The sequence below is a fragment of the Phocoena sinus genome, chromosome 3, assembly GCF_008692025.1.
Source record: "Phocoena sinus isolate mPhoSin1 chromosome 3, mPhoSin1.pri, whole genome shotgun sequence".
In the NCBI taxonomy this organism is placed as follows: domain Eukaryota; kingdom Metazoa; phylum Chordata; class Mammalia; order Artiodactyla; family Phocoenidae; genus Phocoena; species Phocoena sinus.
In genome coordinates this window covers 14,409,164-14,429,541 of record NC_045765.1, presented here as the reverse complement: position 1 = coordinate 14,429,541, position 20,378 = coordinate 14,409,164, and the positions used below count along the sequence as shown (strand labels likewise).

At 48.2% G+C, this 20,378-nt stretch overlaps 1 protein-coding gene and 1 long non-coding RNA gene across 2 annotated transcripts; one reads left to right on the top strand and one right to left on the bottom strand.

The window, feature by feature from the left end:
- Positions 1–27: 27 nt before the first annotated feature.
- LOC116751781 lies at positions 28–20,333 on the bottom strand. Its single transcript, XR_004349337.1, has 3 exons — positions 20,047–20,333; positions 6,315–6,833; positions 28–5,385 (listed from the first exon to the last, which is right to left on the bottom strand). It is a non-coding gene; the product is annotated as an uncharacterized LOC116751781 (long non-coding RNA).
- Positions 6,663–11,308, top strand: TRIM52 (tripartite motif containing 52). The gene is made up of 2 exons (XM_032628104.1): positions 6,663–7,496; positions 10,834–11,308. The coding sequence occupies exons 1-2, from the start codon at positions 6,696–6,698 to the stop codon at positions 10,900–10,902; spliced, it is 870 nt and encodes a 289-aa protein (XP_032483995.1). The 5' UTR covers positions 6,663–6,695; the 3' UTR covers positions 10,903–11,308.
- Positions 20,334–20,378: the final 45 nt, after the last annotated feature.

Genomic DNA, 20,378 nt, shown 5'->3' with positions numbered 1-20,378 from the left:
TGAGCAGAAGTGAAACATTCTTCCCTGGGGAAGGGGTAGAGGCAGAGTGTGTTTGGGGAGAAGCAGATTGGAGGAGGCTTCTGGCCATTCTCTCTGAATTGGTACAGCTGTGTCACCTTTCTGTACCCTACACATATCGCCAAGGCTTCAGGCTCCTCTACACACCTCCCAGACCCACCTCCTCAGCTTTGGTCCTGCCCAGCCAAGTGTAGACCTTAAGACTGGCAATTTGCATGGCTTCTTTTTTTTTTTTTTTTTGTGGTACGCGGGCCTTTCACTGTTGTGGCCTCTCGCGTTGCGGTGCACAGGCTCCGGACGCGCAGGCTCAGCGGCCATGGCTCACGGGCCTAGCTGCTCGGCGGCATGTGGGATCTTCCCGGACTGGGGCACGAACCCGTGTCCCCTGCATCGGCAGGCGGACTCTCAACCACTGCGCCACCAGGGAAGCCCTGCATGGCTTCTTTGACGCAAGGGCATTGAATATTCAGGGAGCCTTAGATAGAGGGTCCGGCTTCTATTAAGTGCAAGCCCTGGGCAGAATGGGCCGGAAGTTCCTGTCCAGGTCTGTGCTTCTCTGTGTCTAGGACCCTGAATACCTCTGGGGCCGCGGGATTATAGGACCATCCCTCCAGATGAGGAAAAGGGGCAGAGAGGCCATGGACTGGAACAGTCCCACAACAGCCCCTCTAGGACAGTAGCAGGGCCCCAGGCACCTGCCACCCAAAGGCTACAGTCATTTCGCTCTTCCATTAGCCTCATTGGCTACTTGGTTTAGAAACTACCAGAGGGCAAAGGCCGAGCGGTCAATATCTGTCCTGGATATCCATCAGCAAACCCTAGTTTTTGCACCTCACGGCCTTTTCCTGCTGGCTTTCCTCACCCTCTGTCCACACGGCCTCCTGCCTTCTCACCAGAACACGACATCTGCAAGAAGTCCTGGAGCTCCGGGCCCAGGGGACTGGTAGACGGAAGTGCCTGAGGTGAAGAGACAGCCGCTATGCCTACCCTGGCCTGGGGCCCCTTCCTCCCCCTTCCTAACCCTTCCCTGCTGAAGCAGCCCTCACCGCAACTTCGCACCCCAGGCAGAACCTACCAGCCTTTATGCTGCCAATGGCACCACCGTCCTGACGTTCAGGAAGTGCCTGCCTCATAACTGGATTATGAGATCCTTGGCAACTGAGCAACTTCAACTTTATTTTGTTTTAATCATCTTTCCCTTAGAGGCTAGTTCAGTGTTTTGCCCATGGAACCATAAAATACATTTTAGGGGAAAGAAACAAAAAGTATATAAAAATAAAAAATAAAATAATAGATTTAAGACCTAAAGGGATCCTAAAGCATCTCTAGGAGCCCCTGATAATTTGACACTCTCACTAACTACCCCACCCCGTCATGTGACTCCCCTCTGCTGAGGTCTTGAGGCCTCTCACATTAGAGTCCTTCCTGTCCAGGCTGTGAGCTCTCTCAAGTGTGTCTCTCTCTTACCTCCCACCCCCTCCCCAACACAGATTGGTCTAAGTCTGGTGCACCTGCAAAAACTGAAGCAAAGGCAGATGCTTCAACTAGCACCCGCCAACCAGGTAGGAGGTGAACCTAGGGGTCCTGAGTCTGATTCCACAGAGGAATGAACAGGCCCAGAGAGCATGGCAGTTTCCCCTAACCCAGGCTTTACTCCACCCTCATTTTTGTTTCTCTGCTTAGTAGCAGCTTGTCAGTGGTTTCAACCAAAGTCCGGGGCTATGGGCCCAACTGGACCAGCCCGGATGCTGGCCTCTCTCCTGGGTTCCTTCCTCAGCCACCCCTACCAGGTGAGAAACTTGTCAGCAGGGCACTGACTTTGTGTCCTGAGGGTACTGCCACAGACCTCTCCTGGGAACTGCTTCCCTCTGTCAGCCAGACCGGGCTGGCTGGGGCTCAGAATTGTGGGATCTCCACCCGAAGACCCACCCCTCGCTCACCCCGTGGGTAGAGTCCAGACTTCAAGGCCTCAGGCCACCCTGATATCCTCCGCACCCGCCTTTGCACAAATCTCACATGCTGACCACTCACTCGGGAGTCCTGCCCCAAACCACAACTTTTCAGGGGCCGCTACATTCAGAGCAGAATCTCTGGCTGCTCAGTGTGGCCTGGTGCTTTGTGATTATGTGTCAAATGAATGAGGGAATTCATTAATGAATAATAATGAATCATGGGTATTCAGTGAATGCCATTAGAATCCAAACTCACGGAATGGCAAGCCTTTCTTACAAGCCATCTTCGATGCAGCCTCACTCCCCCAGTTACCCTCACTGTCCCAGCCATGCCTGCCCTCCCCCAGGGCCTTCCAGAATCCTGGAGACCTGGCCATCCCTGCCATGAGTACCATGATGAATAATGCAGGACGTATCCAGGGAGCCAGGGCCTGGCCAGATGGGAACATACGACAAAGGCCAACTGGAAGGCCCAGCCCTGGGCTGGTCGTTTTTTTCTCCTCTAATTTCCTAGCCCCTCCAGGCACCTTTGCTCCACAGTGACAGAGCCAGGACAGGGAAGAGACCCAGGAAGCCAGAGCTATCTGCACTACAGCAGGGGCAGAGGAGAAGCTGGGCCTGAGTTTAAGGAAAAGCAAGGCTGACCCACTGGTCATACTCACTCTGTCCAGCCAGGACCTCTGGAATCTGACTGGGAGGAGAGAGTGCTAGGGTGCTGGGGACGAGCCTGAGTCTTGAACCCAGAGGGGAGAAACAAGCCAGAATTGTAACATCAGAAGGCATTCTGGAGGTCCTCCATTCCAGCCTCCTAGCACAGGGGTCAGTAAACTTTTCCTGTAAAGTGTCAGATAGGAGATATTTTGGACTCTTGTGGCCACATACAGTCTCTGTCCTAATATTCACCTTTGTTTTCTATTTTTACAACCCCTTTAAAATTTAAAAATTGTTCCTTGCTCTTGGGCCTTACAAAAAGAAACCGAGGGCCAGATTTGCCAACCCCTGTGTGACCAAGCCCGTGCTAGACCGCCTCTCTGATACCTCTGATAAGTGGTCCCCAGTGTCTGTGTGACAGGTACCTGCCTCCTCACCGTAAACTGGAATTTAATCATCTGCAGTTGTGTGGGGTTCTTCAGCCTGAAAAGGCTGATGTAAGTTTCCATGGATACATTTTCTGAAATCAGAGTCCTGAGAAAAATGCACTGGCAGCCACCACCGTTGCTGAGCCCTCATTCCTGAGTGCCCTCCGCTGTAGCTGTTTTCCCAGTGCCCCTGGGACGATGGCACCTGAGGTCCTGTGTGTGCCGAATGGTCTACTCCAACAGCCCACAGCTCCCAGCTGAGTTCAGGAGAAGGCTAGCAGTCTTCCTATGAATAGAAGAGTGTGCCTCGTTGCCGAGGATGCAGAATTTGCAAGAGGGCTTAAAACCAAGCCTCCCGTATACCCTGATAAATAACAGCTAAGCCTCACAGCCAGAGGGAATCTAAACAAAACCCCTCTCCCAGCTGTCACTTGGATTTGAGGAGAAGTAATTCAGAGGAAAAAGAAGATAAAATAGGTATTGAACTTTACAGGTCTTTATTCACCTAGGTATTCTTGATAATGGGTGTCCACTCTATGTTCCTTTTAAGTCTCAACAGTTCCTTCAGGATGATCCCACAAGCCTTCTCTCACCATCTTCTTCCACCCATTCCCCCTTGCTCTTTCTCCAGCTCTCCTTCCCACCTGGGCTCTGCTCCCTGGGGCAAGCAGGAACTTGCTTTTATAAGCAGCCCCCTCTTCCCTTGGTCTGCTCCCCAGCTCTTTGCCCACCCTCTTCCATGTGCAGGGGAGAACCTGCATTCAGAGATGGGGAAGTATTCCAGTCTTGAAACTCAGTTCCAGTTTTCATGGCTCATTTTCCCCGTGGCCTCTCAGGGTCAGTCATGACCTCCAGGATGGTTCCCAGATTGTATATGGGAGTTTACTTGCTAGTTTTCTAACAAACACCACCAATAAATAGGTGTCCCACCTTAGGCAGGTCAGACCTGGGTTTCAACTCCCTCCCTCTCCAGACAAAAGGCTCTCAGAACCACTAGCATGACAGGGAATTCCCTGGCGGTCCAGTGGTTAAGACTCCGAGCTTCTACTACGGGGGCACGGGTTTGATCCCTGGCCAGGGAACTAAGATCCTGAGCACTATGGCCAGGAAGAAAAAAAAAAGCCTAGGATGACAGATGGCATATTATTTTTCCCCTCAGCATTCAAATCACTTGACCCTACTCAAAGTGGGAGAGAATAGGAGATAAGGGAGAGTTTCTTCTAAGGCTTATCTACTACAGGAAAGGAATATAGTGGCAGGTGATGAGGATAAAAAGATAACTCCAGGGCTTCCCTGGTGGCGCAGTGGTTGAGAGTCTGCCTGCCGATGCAGGGGGCGTGGGTTCATGCCCCGGTCCGGGAGGATCCCACATGCCGCAGAGCGGCTGGGCCCGTGAGCCACGGCCGCTGAGCCTGTGCGTCCGGAGCCTGTGCTCCGCAACGGGAGAGGCCACAACAGTGAGAGGCCCCCGTACCGCAAATAAAAAAAAAAAAAAAAAAGATAACTCCAGTGGGCACTGTTCAAACCATTTTACAATTAATCCAACTTCACAACAACCCATGACGTGTGTGCTACTATCATCTTTATGTTGCAGATAGGGAAACTGAAGCACAGGGATGTTAAGAAACTAATCCAAGGTCATACAGAGAGTGACAGAGTTGGGATGTGAACACAGCCTGGTGCCAGCCTCAGGGAAGAGTCTCCTTCAGGAGATTATGCCTGGGCAGAGACTTGAAGGTTAATTAGGGATTATATCCAAGTGAAGCAGTGAGGTGAGAGCCTTCTAGGTGAGTGAACAACATGCCCAAAGACATAGAGGCAACAGCTTGGCTTGAGTGTCAGAATTTCATCTCAGGTGAATGGTACTGGTGGCTGAAAGATGGACTTAAAATGAGGCCAAGTGACCCTTCAGGAAACTTCTTGTCCATTTGGAAGCTATGGGGTCAGATGTAGGCTGGAAGGAACAGAGATAGAGAAGACCTAGATCTGAGGAGATAAAAACCAGCAGGACTTGATGGTAGCAATTTGTTGGGTTCCATTTATTTACTCAGCAGATATGTAGGGAGTACCTGCTATATGTTCAGCACTATGACAGAGGAGCTATGTGTACAATGTTGAATAGCACGTTTACCATTCTTGCTCTGTGGGACTTAAGAGTCCAAGCTTGGGCCCAGAGAGGGAAAGGAAGGGATCCAGGGCTCGTTGAAGTTTCCATTAGGGCAGGTGGAGTTCCTCAAACCAAAGTGACCAATTATTGAGGGGTGCAATCACTCCAACGGGTGTTGAACAGCATCTCATTGAAGCAAAACAGAACATATCAGAGTGACTTGAACGCCCTAAGGAAAAGAACAATTTCCCCCAATTTTGTTTCTGTCATATATGTGCAAGTCTATATTGGATCAGTACGTGCAATGTAATTCTTACTGAGGGTCAAGTTAAAAAAAGAAAAAAATAAACCTTGTGAACGTTGGGTGAAGGATGACCGCTCGCCTATAACTCTATACTCCTTGAAGGAACAATCATGCCTTACTCATTTTTTTGTTCCTATAACGTGGATAGATGAAAATGGATGGATAAATGGATTGATGGGTTATGCATGCCTATGATGGATGGATGGAGAGATAGAGGGATGGATGAAAAATGAATGGTTATTTGGGTGGATGGATGCATGCATGCATGCATGGTGAGTGGATGGTGAATGGAAGGATTATAAATGGAGGTAAAAAGATCCACAGGCGAAGCTGGTGTCTGCTGAGGGCAGGCAGCAAGAAAGGGGTGAGTTGGTCTGAGGAAAGTTGGAAGCACCCAAGTCTTCACGCGAGATTCTTTGATCGTGATCACCGCCACCCAACTGCGCAGTGAGTTCGATCCCGCCAGGTTGCTACAGACCACGCCCTCGAGCGCTGCAGCAGTGCAGACAGAATCCTCCCTACCACAAAGGCCTCTGGTTAGAGGGGCCGGAAGTGCACAAGAGTACCAGAGGTCAGCCACCGCAGTCCCCACCCTTTTGGGTCCATCTGGGGACGGGCTTTCCTGAGCGGCTGTTGCACCCTCTGCGTCTGGCTGATTAGAGCGCTCAGTGGCTTAAACTGATTCTCTCGCCGCCTCCACCCATTCTGACTAGGCCCTCTTTCCTGTCTGGGGCAGCTGGATGGGCTGCAGGGGTTTCCGGGGGTCGCGTCTCCGGCTTCCGGGGGAAACCATAGAGAGGTGGCCCTCCGTCCGCCCAGTGCGCCCCCTCCCGAGTGTGGATTAACGTGCTTACGTCATTTTCGGTCACCTCTGGCTGGGTGAGGAGCGCCGGCTTCTGAGGCGGAAGCTGCCAGGTCAGGCAAACCGGAAGGGAGGCGAGAAACGTGAAGGGATCCGAGTTTGCACGCTGAGTCTCAAAGGGAGGTGGGGGCCGCATCCTGGTTGCGCCCCCACTGCCTTCCGAGGTCAGCTGTGAGTTCGGGCCTGGGGCTTTCGCGCTTAAAGCTGGAGAGAGTCAGAGAGGGGCGCAAGGCTTCTCTGAGAGCCCGAGTAGGCAGAGCAGGGTTGCGGACAGCTTTGGATCACCAGCGTCGCTTGGAGGTAGGCCTGCCGGTGTGTCCCCCGCTTCTCAGCTGTGAGCGGACGCATCCATACCAACCGGCAGCGCGTTAAGATGGCTGGCTATGCCGCTGCTCCCAACGCCTCGCAGACCCTTCAGGAGGAAGCGGTATGTGCCGCCTGCCTGGATTACTCCAAGGATCCCGTATCCATCGGCTGCGGGCATAACTTCTGCCGTGGGAGTGTGACGCAGCTGTGGGGCAAGGAAGATGATGAGGAAGTCAGGGACGAAGAGGAAGGTGAATGGGAGGAGGACGGCGAGGCGGTGGGGGCCATCGGTGGATGGGGCAACTCCATTCGAGAGGTTTTATACCAGGGGAATGCTGACGAGGAGTTGTGCCAGGACCAAGAGGATGATGAACTCTGGGACGGTGACGGTGGTGTAAGGGATTGGGACAACGTGGATTATGTGTGGGACCAGGAGGAAGAAGAGGAGGATACGGACTATTACCTGGGAGGCGTGAGACATGACCTGAGAACTGACGTCTACCCAGAAGAGGAGATATTGGAAGAATACGATGAGGACGACCAAGAGCTGTATCCTGACACTCACCTGCCTCCTCCCCCAGCCCCTCCACCGCAGTTCATCTGCCCCCAATGTCAAAAGAGCTTTACGCGTCGCAGCTTTCGTCCCAACTTGCAGCTGGCCAACATGGTCCAGATAATTCGCCAGATGTGCCCCACTCCTAATCGAGGGAGCCAGGGGAATGATCAGGACATCTGCTCCAAACACCAAGAAGCTCTGAAACTATTCTGTGAGGTGGACAAAGAGGCCGTCTGTGTGGTGTGTCGAGAATCCAGGAGCCAAAAACAGCACAGCGTGGTGCCAATGGAGGAAGTGGTTCATGAGTACAAGGTGAGCGGCGTGAGGGAATGTGGGGATTTGAAGGGAGTGGAGGAGAAACCAGGGGAGCTGGGGACTTGGCAGTTGAGCCTCTTCTTTTGTGACAGATGGCGCACAGGGTGGAGAGAGATGGGTATATGTGGACGAAGGAGACATTGGCTGAGGCTGACTGGCTTCCCCAGAGGAAACTGACAAAGACAGTAACTGGGAGCTGACCATTGTTGTTACTCCCTTTCAATCTACCGAAGTATATAAGGGGGTAAGAGTGACAGGACCCCCCCACCCCCAGTACTTAATTTCCCTCTGATGTGAGTCCTGAGTCTATACCTGACCAAGACTCGGGGATCCTTAATATATAGGAATGGAAAGCCACAGTACTTGTAGATAACAGACATTCAGGACGTCAGCACAAGCAGTGTCAAAACAGAGGACTAATACCGGTTAGACCAAAAATCCAGGTGTGATTCCTGGACTAATAGAGCAACTGGACACACCCACCCTCCCAAAGTCTGGGGTCACTTTCCCACCTTCAGTAGGGCCCATTTTCCCTGTAGAGAAAGGCAGAGGGCATAAACATCTTTGATGGTTCAGAATAAACCTCTTGGCCTGATCACTTTCCTTACCTGGTATTTTATCAGAGTGGAAGAAGTGAAGGATTTAGGATCAGATGACCTGGCTCTGCAATTGACTGTCTAATCTTGGGCAAGTCTCAACCTCTTAGCTTTACTTTTCCCTTAGGCTTGTTAAGATTAAAAGAGATCATATATGTGAAAGTATTGTATAAACCATGAAGCGCTGAACAAATGTTTCTTTAGTTTGACTTTCCTCTAGTTTCCTTTCATTTCTTTGGGTTCTGATTTGGTTAATACCTTGCTTTCTAGGCCTGATCTGAGTATTAGAAAATTGTCTCAATGACAGCATGAATACTGTCAAAAAGCCTAGATGGATGTGACTGCTAGCAGTACCCAAGGAGGGAGAGGTTGCCTTCAAGTCCATAAGTCTTATAATCAATAGCAACTGCTCATGTCTTAGTAGTGCTTTAGTTTATAAAATGTATTTCCTCATGTTCTTCTACAGCAGTGACTTTCAAACCATAGATTTTGACCAATTAGTGGGTCTTAAAATAAATGGATTATGCCCAGCATTATTTTTAAATGAAACAGAAGAGAAAATATCAGAGTGCATGGGAGCACAGTAAGTATTGTTTTATGAAACTTTTAAATTATATGTACACAGGTGTATACTTGGTTTCAAAACACAAACATAACACTGCCCTACAGGCATTACATATTAGATAATATCATCACCCCCCATTTCACAGTAACTATTGGCAAGTGCACAGTTAAGACTCAAATCTTCACTACAAACCACTGCTAGTTCCATCATCATATTAATATGATTTAAGGATAAACCCTACTACCATGCTTTCCCCCCAGGGTAATAATTAAGTTTGCTTATAGAAGAAACTATGTCCTATATTTCTGGGTTTTGGTACATTGAAGCTGAGGAGAGGAGGTAACCTTTCATTCCTCTGCTAGGATTCTCTAGAAAGGATTTTGAAACCGAAATTTTAATTGAAAGCCAATTTAGACAAGAGAAAAGAGGTGGTCTTTTCATCTGGGGAGACCAGCTAACACTCATTTGAAACCTCAGAAGTTATTTATAAAGCACCTTAGTAAGTATAAACAGCAAAACCAAGTTAAACAAATAGGAGATAATCCCTTTCAAATTATGTAATATTTTTTTAAAAAATAAAACTTATTTTCAAACATATACCAGAACTTAGGTTGATGGTGTTACCAAACATAGGAGTTACACTGAAGACGTAAAAATTATGTAGGCTATGTGTAAACTGATATTAACTGACATAGTCTTTCATTCTTTATACAGTTTATAGTTTTGTCACTTCCTTTCATTGGTAAACATGCACCTTACAGTAGCATGATTTAGAATCATAGTATACAAAACTCTCACAATACTCTCACAATAGTTAACATTATATGGAACTTTTTTTTTTTTTTTTTGCGGTATGCGGGTCTTTACTGCTGTGGCCTCTCCCGTTGCGGAGCACAGGCTCCGGACGCGCAGGCTCAGTGGCCATGGCTCATGGGCCCAGCCGCTCCGCGGCATGTGGGATCTTCCCGGACCGGGGCACGAACCCGCATCCCCTGCATCGGCAGGCGGACTCTCAACCACTGCGCCACCAGGGAAGCCCAGAACTATTTTTATATAATGGTTTACTTAGTATGCTATACATTAGCCACCACATAGTTCTGGTTACGTTAAATTCTCTGTTGTTTGCTACTAATTCAACAAGATTTTAATCTTACTTTGGAGGTGATCAAGCTTTTTTAGCTTTAGGGGCTATGAGTCGGGAGTTGTTACTCATAGACTCAAGGAATAGGTCAGTGATTTTCAGGAATAGAAAAGAAAGGCATTCTCGCCCCCTCCCTTCACACATAGCAGCATTGCAGGGTATGGGGAGAGTTATCATTTATAAAATCATATTTAGTATTATAATGTTAAAAAGAAAAAAAGATTTAATTTTTCATAATATAAGAAATAAATTGGAAAGAACTCCTTGGCTGGTGGGAATACAAAGATGGAGCAAGAATCATTCAGAGTAAGGCCTATTGTCAGTGGGGTGTATAACTAGTTGGATACCCAGAGATGTTTGTTGTGGATATGGTGCCATTTATACTGCTATTCCTTAAAGTTTAATTTTGTATAAGAAGAGGCTTTTTAGCTCTGAAAAGTTTACTTATTTACATCTTCCATTTTGTCCATCCCATGAGTTAGAGTTCGTCTTGACTCTTCAAGCTAGAATCAGAGGATTATGAAAATAAGATCATTTAGATTGACCAAGGGCACCATTAAATGGTGTCAGGTTTTAGGCGGCAGACGGGTGTATAAAAAGAAAATGAACAAAGATTGCACTTGTTGAGGCTCAGGCATAACTGGATGCCTGTAATTGCCCTGCCACCCAGCTGCCGCTGAAAAAGTCATTCATCACTCTGCAAGAGGGACCAGACGCTTCCATCATCAGTACTCCTTGTTTTTCTGTTTTCTCCTTTGAGGTAGCTAAAGATGGCAGCCAAAAATTTTTTGAGGCTTTTATCAAGTATGGATTCATGTATTATGCAGAAGATAGGGTCAACTTCTTCGGCTGAGTTATCTGAAAGTGTTGGGCAGTGAAACATGCCAAACACTGTTAAAGTTATGCCACTAAAAACAGTATTCTGCAGAGCACAATTATCTGCAGTTTTAAGATTGGACAGTATTGGAATATTAACAGGAATCTTCAAAGGCAATGAAAGCTTACTATTAAATAGCCCTTTTAACTGCAAAGGAGAAAAAAATGGAGAAACTTGTGAAACCTTGCATTCCGAATGCTGCCACAACTTTGAGAGGAAATTGAGGAATTCCAGAATTTCTTCATCGACTTCTGCATCTGAACTCTGAATTCACTGACTGAGCATATCAAACGTCAGGTTTTAAAAAAAACAGCTCATCCTTCTTTGCTATTAGTTGAGATTAATCTACTGATGAAGAAAATTGTGCTTTGTTTATGTTCAGAATAAGGCTTTAAAAACTGTGGATGTGCTATTTTCACTAAGCGAGCACTAAAGACAATATTTTTGAAGTTGTATGAAATGAACTTAGTTGGAAGAAAAAAATGATAGGAGTATATGTTGGTAGTGCTACAGCAATGACATGTTTTAGATATGGGTCTTTGTCAAAAATTCAAGAAAACTGGCATTCAAGATGTACTGCAGGGCTTCCCTGGTGGCGCAGTGGCTAAGAATCCGCCTGCCAATGCAGGGAACACGGGTTCGAACCCTGGTCCAGGGAGATCCCACATGCTGCGGAGCAACTAAGCCTGTGCGCCACAACTACTGAGCCTGCGCTCTAGAGCCCGTGAGCCACAACTACTGAGCCCGCATGCCACAACTACTGAAGCCCTGCGCCTAGAGCCTGTGCTCTGCAACAAGAGAAGCCACCACAGTGAGAAACCTGCACACCACAATGAAGAAGAGTAGCCCCCGCTCACCGCAACTAGAGAAGGCCCATGCACAGCAACAAAGACCCAACACAGCCATAAATAAATAAATAAATAAATTTATTTTGAAAGAAAGAAAGAAAGATGTACTGCAGCAGTCACCATCAAGCATCGACTTCCATCAGTCTGCCCATAATCTACTGGAAATCTTAAGCCTTGCTGTCAGCATAACTGTTGTGAAAAATAGTACATTTGATCCCAGTTTGCCTTGGTTTTCGAAGATCTGAATGATGTTGAGAGTGTTTTCTGTCATATACTGAGGTTCCTTGGTTGTCAAAGAACTTAGTTCAGCTGAATTTATGGACAGAACTGATTTTGGGACACCTGTGATAAAGAATCTGTACTTTAAAACTTCAAAAATTGGGCTTCCCTGGTGGTGCATTGGCTGGGAGTCCGCCTGCCGATGCAGGGGACACGGGCTCGTGCCCCGGTCCGGGAAGATCCCACATGCCGCGGAGCAGCTGGGCCCGTGAGCCATGGCCGCTGAGCCTGCGCGTCCGGAGCCTATGCTCCGCAATGGGAGAGGCCACAACAGTGAGAGGCCCGCGTACCGCAAACAAACAAACAAAAAACTTCAAGCATAATTTAACACGTTGAGGCTTAAAATACATTGACCCTGAAATGTCAGGGGGCAAACACCAACATCACTGCTCATTACGAAATACTTTAAGTACTTGCCAAAAATCTAGCTACAGATAGCAAACTCATGCTAAAAATGTCTTAATTTTCTTGGTCAATCTTTAGAGAATGGGATACATGAATGTTATTTCCAGGAAAGGAAGAAAGAGAGAAGGAAGGAAGGAAAGAAAAGGAAGGAAGGAAAAGGAAGGACGGAAGGGAATCTAAAACTATTTTGGGTGATGTGTTCTTGACCTTGTTCTTGAAACCTACCTGCGGTAGCTTTTGGGAAGAATGTTTCACACTGATGTTCAGTCCTCACTGGAAAAACTTCAGGACGAGTTTGTGGAACTCAAAGTCTGATTGTTTTGACTAGAAACTTTCAGACTTTAATCCATTCGTTATTCCATTTTCTCCTTATATCTTAAAAGCTTTTTTTTTTTTTTTTTTGGTATAACTAACTGTGGGAGAAAACACTGCAAGAGTTGTCAAAGCAGCTTGTGTTTTGTTGCATCTTCTACACCATCCAGGAAAGAAAAGTTAAGGCTTAATAGTGACATGGTTATTACATCATCTGAATAAATTTTTGCCTTCCAAAATTTACTATTGCTTTGATTAATTTTAATCATGAAACTTAATTTTGAAATTTTAAATAACACTGAGGGAGAGAGAATGTGAGATGTGAAGGTATATGGAAAGTAAAGGTGTGGGTTACAAAAACATTGAGAAAAACTGATATATATCTACATGCACCAGACGCTTATCTGCTTATTCAATGTCTTCCCTACTGGGTTCAGCTGTTGACTGCTGTATCACAAGACAGACTGTTTAAGCTTGCTCCTCTCTACTCCTGTGGCTGTACCCTGCACCTCATCTTCACACAGACTTGCTACACATCTGAAATCCTGAACTCCAATTGCACCATGACCTTAGCTCTTAGCATTCCAGTGCAGTTAAACACACTCCAGTTATACCTGCCCTTCATCTTTATGGAGGTCACTGTTGCACTGACTCCTAATTTTTTTCTTTCCCAATTTATCAGACACTTGTTAGCCTCACTTACTATCCTTCTGACCCTGGACCGCACGATTAGTCTTGGCACGAAGAACTGATCCATGTTGTGGTCTAGACCAGGGTTTCTCAACCTCAGCACTCTTGACATTTTGAGTGAGATAGTTCTTTGCTTTGGGGCGTGGGGTATGTCCTGTGCATTCAAGGATGCTTAGTAGCATCCGTGGACTCTACCCACTAGATGTATGGAGCACTCCTCCACCATTGTGACAACGACAAATGTCCCCAGACCTTGCCAGATGTCTTGGGGAGGGGTGGTGCAAAAGCATCCCTGGTTGAGAACCACTTGTCTAGTCTCAGGGAAGTGGTCAGATCTACGGACGTGCCATTACTAGCCTCACTTAGGCCCTATAGCCAGTGCCTAGCACAGGTGTTCAAAAGTGTTCAGTGGAAGAACAGCCTCACCTATCTGGAATTTTATTAAACGTAGCCTTAGCATCAGTGGATTAATTGATATGACCCCCACTTCTCCCAGCTCTTGGCATACAGGTGGCAGGGTCAACAGGCCTTTTGTAAACATTAGAGCTGTCTGTATCACTGCCATCGAGGGCTAAAACAGATAAAGCAGTATATGAAATTGAGATCTAGAAACAATTAGCAAGAAAAGGCAATCACTTCAGCTATTCCTTAGTTTCAGCAGGGCCATAGGGCAATTGTTTACTTTGTTTTTTTAAGTATTATTCAGAACTTATAGATAAGACCAGAGCCTCTCTGTTCCTGTCAGAGTGGGAGAAGCCCTGGGCTGATACATATTATATAACATCAGCCCTTAAAGCGCTTCCTTAAAATCTGAGGCTCCTCCTTAGATTGGCCATCAACCTCTGGTCCCTATGCCATCCCTTCTGAAACATTTATAGGACCAAGAGATTCTATGCTGTTTCCCACCCCTAATCCCTGACCACCTTTGAAAGCTATCCTATAACAGTGAAGTTAGCACAAATATTTATTGACTGATAAAACAGGATTACAAAAAGGGGGAGACAGGGACACTAGCCCTCTATACCAGCTCTAAAAGGACTTTCTGCAATGATGGAAGTGTTCTAAATCTGTGCTATGCAATGTAGTAGAGGTACCACAGGCTACATATGACTTGAGCTCTTTAAACGTGGCAAGTGCAACTCAGGAACCGAATTTTTCATTGTATTTAATTTTAATTTAAATAGTCATATATGGGTAGTGGCTGTCAAATCATGTTGAACTGTACAGTTCTATACAAAAAAGGCAGGTTGAACTCTGGTCCTTCCTAGGACCTTCAGGAGTAGTCAAGTCCAAAGGGAAGAAGAAAAAGGAGAAGTAAGACAACTTTCTTTTCTCAGTCAGGAGAGAGACGGCTGTAAGGTGATATTTTTAGGTATAAAAGGAGAAAAGGCAGCTCTTTTTTTAAAAATCTGACCAAAATGGCCTTGAGCCAGTTACAGTTGTGATCCGTGTGGATCACATGTAAGAGATGTGACAGGGGAGAACTCTAGTGAAAAGCAGCTAAAAAAAACCCCATTACCCTCTTCCCAAAAAGAGCTGGGGCTAGAACCTCAAAACAGGAGGAGTATAAGTATAAATAAGGTTTTATTTCATGCCTGACTTTTTGAAAATGGGATGAGGGGCAGAACCTAGTATTTAAGCAGGTAAATAGGTTCTTCCCTTTCTCCTTTCACACTAGATCCTGACAGAAGGTGGTGAGGAGGTCTTGGAGTCCTGGAAGGGAAAGCAGAGTGCACTGGCAGTGTTAATGAGAGAAGATGAAGTGAGAGGTTCTAAGAATAACAGGGCTGAAGAGGAGGCTGTGAGAGCTAAAGGTAATGATAAATTTAACTTTTAATGATAGTGTTTGCCCACAAACCAGAGTCCTCAGAGGTACAGTGTGAGAATCTGGGGCTTGGCGAAACAGCTCATCTGTGCATGTGGGAAGTATAGGAGGAGATGCCACAAGGCTCCTGTTACTAGGAGACCTGCTACTCTTCTCCCCAACTATCCCCCTTCCAAAAAGGGGGGAAAATGGATACCTCAGGGATTTGAATTAGATATAGCCTTAAAGAACAGGGAGGTTCACTCCTCCACAAATATCTCACTAACTGAGGTTCATGCTTAGGCCTTCCTTGCCTTTTCTCCCATCCTAAAGGATTCAGATCCAGAGTTGGTCAGAGGCTTCTGGTCGAAAATTCCACTTGGCATCTAGCAGGGCCCCTGCAAAGATAAATGGGGATCCAGGTGGCCTGCAAGAGGATCCCTGGAGGTCACACCCCCTTTTTTGTCTACCATTTCCTAAGCACATAAAATCCCTTCTCTCCCTCTGTAGCAAAGGATGGAATTTCTCAGCAGTCGCTGGCTGTTTAACCCAGGTGTGAGCAGGGAAGGGTTATGAGAGCTGAGGGCTGTCTCCTCAGCTGTCATATCTTGTAGTGAGCTAGCTAGCTTCAACGTTCCATTTCAACATAATCTCCTGACCCTGGTTCATATGAAATCCTCTTCCTGGTAAAAAGCCGAGAACAGGCACCTTGGGCCACCTTTTGTCTCTCCCTACCACCTAATGCTGCTTTAAATCCTTTAACAAGGCAAGAAGCTTGCCTTCTGCTGGCATTTCTTATAGTCCTGCCTGGAATACACCTGACCAGATCATGCCCACTTTCATAGCCTCTGACTCTGCACATCTGCTAAAGCACCCAGGCCCTGGGGAATCCCACAGTCCCTCTCGCAGGGAAGACCCAATAGAATGCCTTAGCAGCTTTCTAGGCGACTGTTAGACCTCAGATTACTGGCTAAGATGGACAAGGAATCTTTTTCAAGAGACATTTAAAAATGGCATGTGATTTCTTTCTAAGATCTGTTCCCAGCATTGATTTAATGCCCCATCCCCACCTCTCACTAGGAAGAATGGAACAGAACCTATAATTACAGTCTCACATTTCCTTGTCTCCAGCCTTTTTGAACTTAATTCTTTAGGCCTCAATCATTAAATAGCTTCTGTATTCAGAACCCGAGTCTAGACCCTGGAGTAAAGGAAGCAGGGTAGAGATGGATTGGAAGAGATGGTCAACCCCTCATTCATAAGGCCTTTGGTTAAGTCCTCTGTCCTTTCCTTTGTAAGACTCTCACGATCCTCTAGGAGACCCTCCTGTCCAGCTTCTGAACTCTACTTGTTTCTAGTCTTACTCCTCCAACCTAGCCTTCACTCTGACTACAGATGCCTTTCAGTAAAATCAAGGCTAGGCAGGAGAGGGATGAGATAATCCTAAAGAGACTGTCCTGGGCTTCAGGACAAAAGCACTAGGGTTCCCTGCCCACCTTGGATTTCACTCTACTTTCCTTCTTGAAACCATCACTCCCAAACCTGTGCATGCAAACCACTTGCACACCTCGTCCCCCAAGCTGATCCCTCTGCCTGGAGCGCCCCTCCCTTTAACTACTTGCCCCCAACTACTCAGCCTGTGAGGCTGGCCACCATGATTAGAATCTTCCTCATACCAAAGCCTCTACCAGGTGCTGGGAATGCAACATGTGAGCAGAAACAGCCTAGTCCCTGTCCTTAGGGCACTCAGAGGAGTCGGTGGCAGAATTTAAATGAGACCCAACAAACACTGCACCACCACTATGACAGCATGAAATAAAGGAGCCTCACCTACATCTGAGGGTCACAGAGCGCTTCTCAGATGTGGCAACCGGAGCTGAGACCTGAAGGAAGCTTAGATTTAACTAAGAAAAGGGGGGTTAGACACGGTGGGCCTTCCAGGCAGAAGAACAGTGTGTGTTCTGTGTGGGAGAGAACGGATGAGTTGGAGGAGCAAGGGAGGGCCAATGTAGTCACAGCAACAGAGCATGGGGCATGCCAGAGCCAACCACACTGAATCCGCAGAAGGACAGTAAAATGATGAAGGGAAACCGCCTGCCCAGGGCTGGCAGTCAGCAGGCCCTCTGGTCCTGGCCACACACCTTTCCCTCCGTCCCTTACCCAGCACCTACAGAAGCCCTCACCTCAGCGTTCAAGGGAAGACCTCTCTCACCTCTTGAATGCTGGCAGGAGGGGATGGAGGCCTCTGCTCCCGGAGATCACGGACCTCTGGCAAGAAGCCTAAGGGGCTCTTTCCAGCTGTGTGGGTCCTGGGGGCTCCCTTCAGAAAAGGAATAGTGAGACAGACTTCCTTAGAAGAGCCTCTCCAGTTTCTTCCGTGGGATTCGTACCTTGCGTGGAATGGAGGTGGTGCCTGTCGGGACGGGAAAGATGGGGCAGCCCAGGGGCTCAGATGATAAGTGGGTGAGACAACAAACACTAAACTCGGGGCCAGGACCAGTTTTGCCTATAGGGCGTGGGCGGCCTGGAGAAGTGAGAAGATGGCTTGGAGGAAAGCTGAATTTTCCCCAAAGGGCAGATGAGAGCAGGCTTCCACCTCCCTGAGGTTGGAGAAAAGATGCCCTGGGTGAGAAGGAAGAGGCCTGGAGGCCCGGCCCAACCTGGCTAGAGTAGTTAGTAGACTTCGTTGTGAAAGGCACAGCTGATTCTCAAACTATCCAGCAGCGGAGGGACATCACTCTATGTCCCTTTTTCCCAAAGGCCAGGCTCCCTTTGCTAACTGAGAGTGAACCTACAGATTGCTACTTGAGAGGAGTGAGGAGACCAGGTGGACCCTAACCGGGCCAGGCGAGGACCTGGATGCCCAGCAGGAAGCCACAGACACCCTTGAGGGAAGTGGGCGTGGATGGGGCTCAACTGCAGCTGGGGCTGAGCAGGAAAGGCTGCTCCACCACCACCACCCCCGCCCCCGCCGGAGCTACTGCCAGAGGTCCCCAGCGTCCGCAGGGTTGGGGCAAGGCCTCCTTCGGCTAAAGATTGTCTTTCAGTGGCATTATGGCCTGCTGGCCTACCCTCCAAGAAAGGATAGGCCAGGTGGTGGTTGGAGGAAAACTCTAAAGTGGAAAGCCTGAATCCTGCAGGGTCTCTGGTCAACAGGAAATTCCACTACATCCCATTTCTCTCTCTCTTCCACTGGCATCACTGGCTTAGTCCTGGTGGGCTCCAGGGCAAAACCTGAATTCCCTCCTTGGCCCCATAGGAGGCGGCACTGCGAGAACGTCTCAAGAGTAGAGACAAGTGTGGGGAGGAAAGGCACCTTCAAGGGTCTCGGCCCAGAGGCAGGGCAAAGAGGACTTGGGAGGGGCTGGGCAGAGGTGGGCTGGGGAACCCGGGAGGGCAGGGCTTATCTGGGAGGCTTCTGGAAAAGAGCCTATGTTACAGAAAGGTCCCATCTTTGAGCCGGTGTGAAGGACCTGGCTGGCTTCTTTTGAACCTAGTCTCCTGGTGGCCTACCTCAGGGACACGGATTCCACAGGGGTACCCCGGGCAAAGTTCAAGAAACAGAGAGCCGAATGAGGTTTCTCGAGGGGAAAAAATGTAATAATGTGATTGAGTGATGGCGTCTTTGGAGAGTGGAGGTAGGAGGTGGAGGAGCCAGTGTTCTCGAGGGCAGAGGAGATGCTGGGCAACACATCCCACATTCCACACTGAGATGACAAAGAATCGCTAACCTCTCCACTGTGCTGAGCGCCCAGTGGGGCGCAGGCACGGCGGGAGTCATGGGCAGCGAGCTGGATACTGGGGTGAGTAAACGCAAGGGTCTACCACGACCACAGGAGAAACAAAACGCGTGGGTGGGGGTAGAGTTCAGTGTTGGAAAAGCGACAGGATAGCCAGGTGGGGGCGCCATGGAGGCAGGTGATGTACAAGCCTGGAAGCCTTAAAGGACAGTCGTTAGGCCATGGAGGAGCCCAGCGTGGCTGCGGAGGAAAGCAGGGGTCTGCAAGGGACCAGGAGAGTAGCTGCTCTCAAGGGACGGATTCTGGCCTTCTTCGCACACTGGAGTGGCCATAACCCACAGCAGCTTTGCCATTGCCCCTTGCCTTTTTTCCCCAAAGGCACGCGTTCTAGCACGGCTTTCCAAGGTCCTTCCCCCAGACTGCGAGGCCCTCAGTCAACTGCCCCCCACCTCCATCTCATTGTTTTGGTCCCCACGGCCTCCAACGCTCCAGCTCTGTACTTTTGCACTGACTCTTCCGTCCGATTGGAACATTATCCCCCCATAAATTCTCAGGGCTTTCTCCCACATCTTCCTGTCTTTGTTATAATCTCCCCCTCGAGCTCTCTCCTCTCCATCCCATCGTATGTAAACTCAAAAAGCAACAAAGAAACAGGTATGTTTTATCTTGTTCACAGCTGTATTCCCAAGACCTAAAATAGGGTCTGGTACCCAAGAGGCGCTCACTAAGTTGCGTGCATTTACTCTGCCAGGCATTTTTCTGGGCGTTTTACCTATCTTAACCCACTTACTCTCCACACCATGTGAGGTAGGTACTATTATTCCCACCCTCATTTCACAGATGAGAAAATAAAGTTAATACATGTTACAAACAGGAATGAAATACTTGGGCACGCCTGGACCCGCAAACCCCTCACCTTTCTGTGAGTGGTTTGGCCCGAGTACGGAGAAGTCAGAACCCGGAGGTCCTTCCTCTTGGGGCCTTTCAGTTTCTGCGAGAGCTCTCCGCGCTCTTGCCTAGGAGGGAGCGGGCTACTGTCCAGCAGCCCACAGACTGATTTTTCCTCCATCCCCGGTTTTCCGCTCCGTAACCCATTCCTGCCTTAGTCCTGGGTGGACTAAGTCCGGGCATGGAGTTCCTCAACCAAAACCATCAGAGCATCAATCTCTTGAGGGAAGAGTTGCCCCCGCCCCCCGCGCGCAAGGAAATGTTAGGGTTTAATAGTTTACCTGACAAGGTTTATTTTTAAAATTTAATACCGTATTTTTCACATTGCCCACCGTTACTCACAGTTGCGCCCACGAAATTACGCTCCCTCTCCGCTGCCCTCCAAGCCACCAAACGGAAAGGGCCGGGTTCGCGCTGAGCCACGTAGGGAGAGTGAAGACGCTAGGCGATCCTTACGGGAATGGGGCGTGCACTTTCTCTCTTCCGCTTCTTAGACCTCATGCCCCAACCGTGAGGAGCCTTTTTTAAATATTCGGGCGTGTTGGTTTCGGAATGTATTTGTAAGGTGTTGCCGAATTATGTTGCGCGGCGGAGGAGACCATGAGGTCTTCTCATTTTACATCCCACCGTGCACTACACGGCGCCACCATCTTGAGCAGAAGTGAATTATAAGG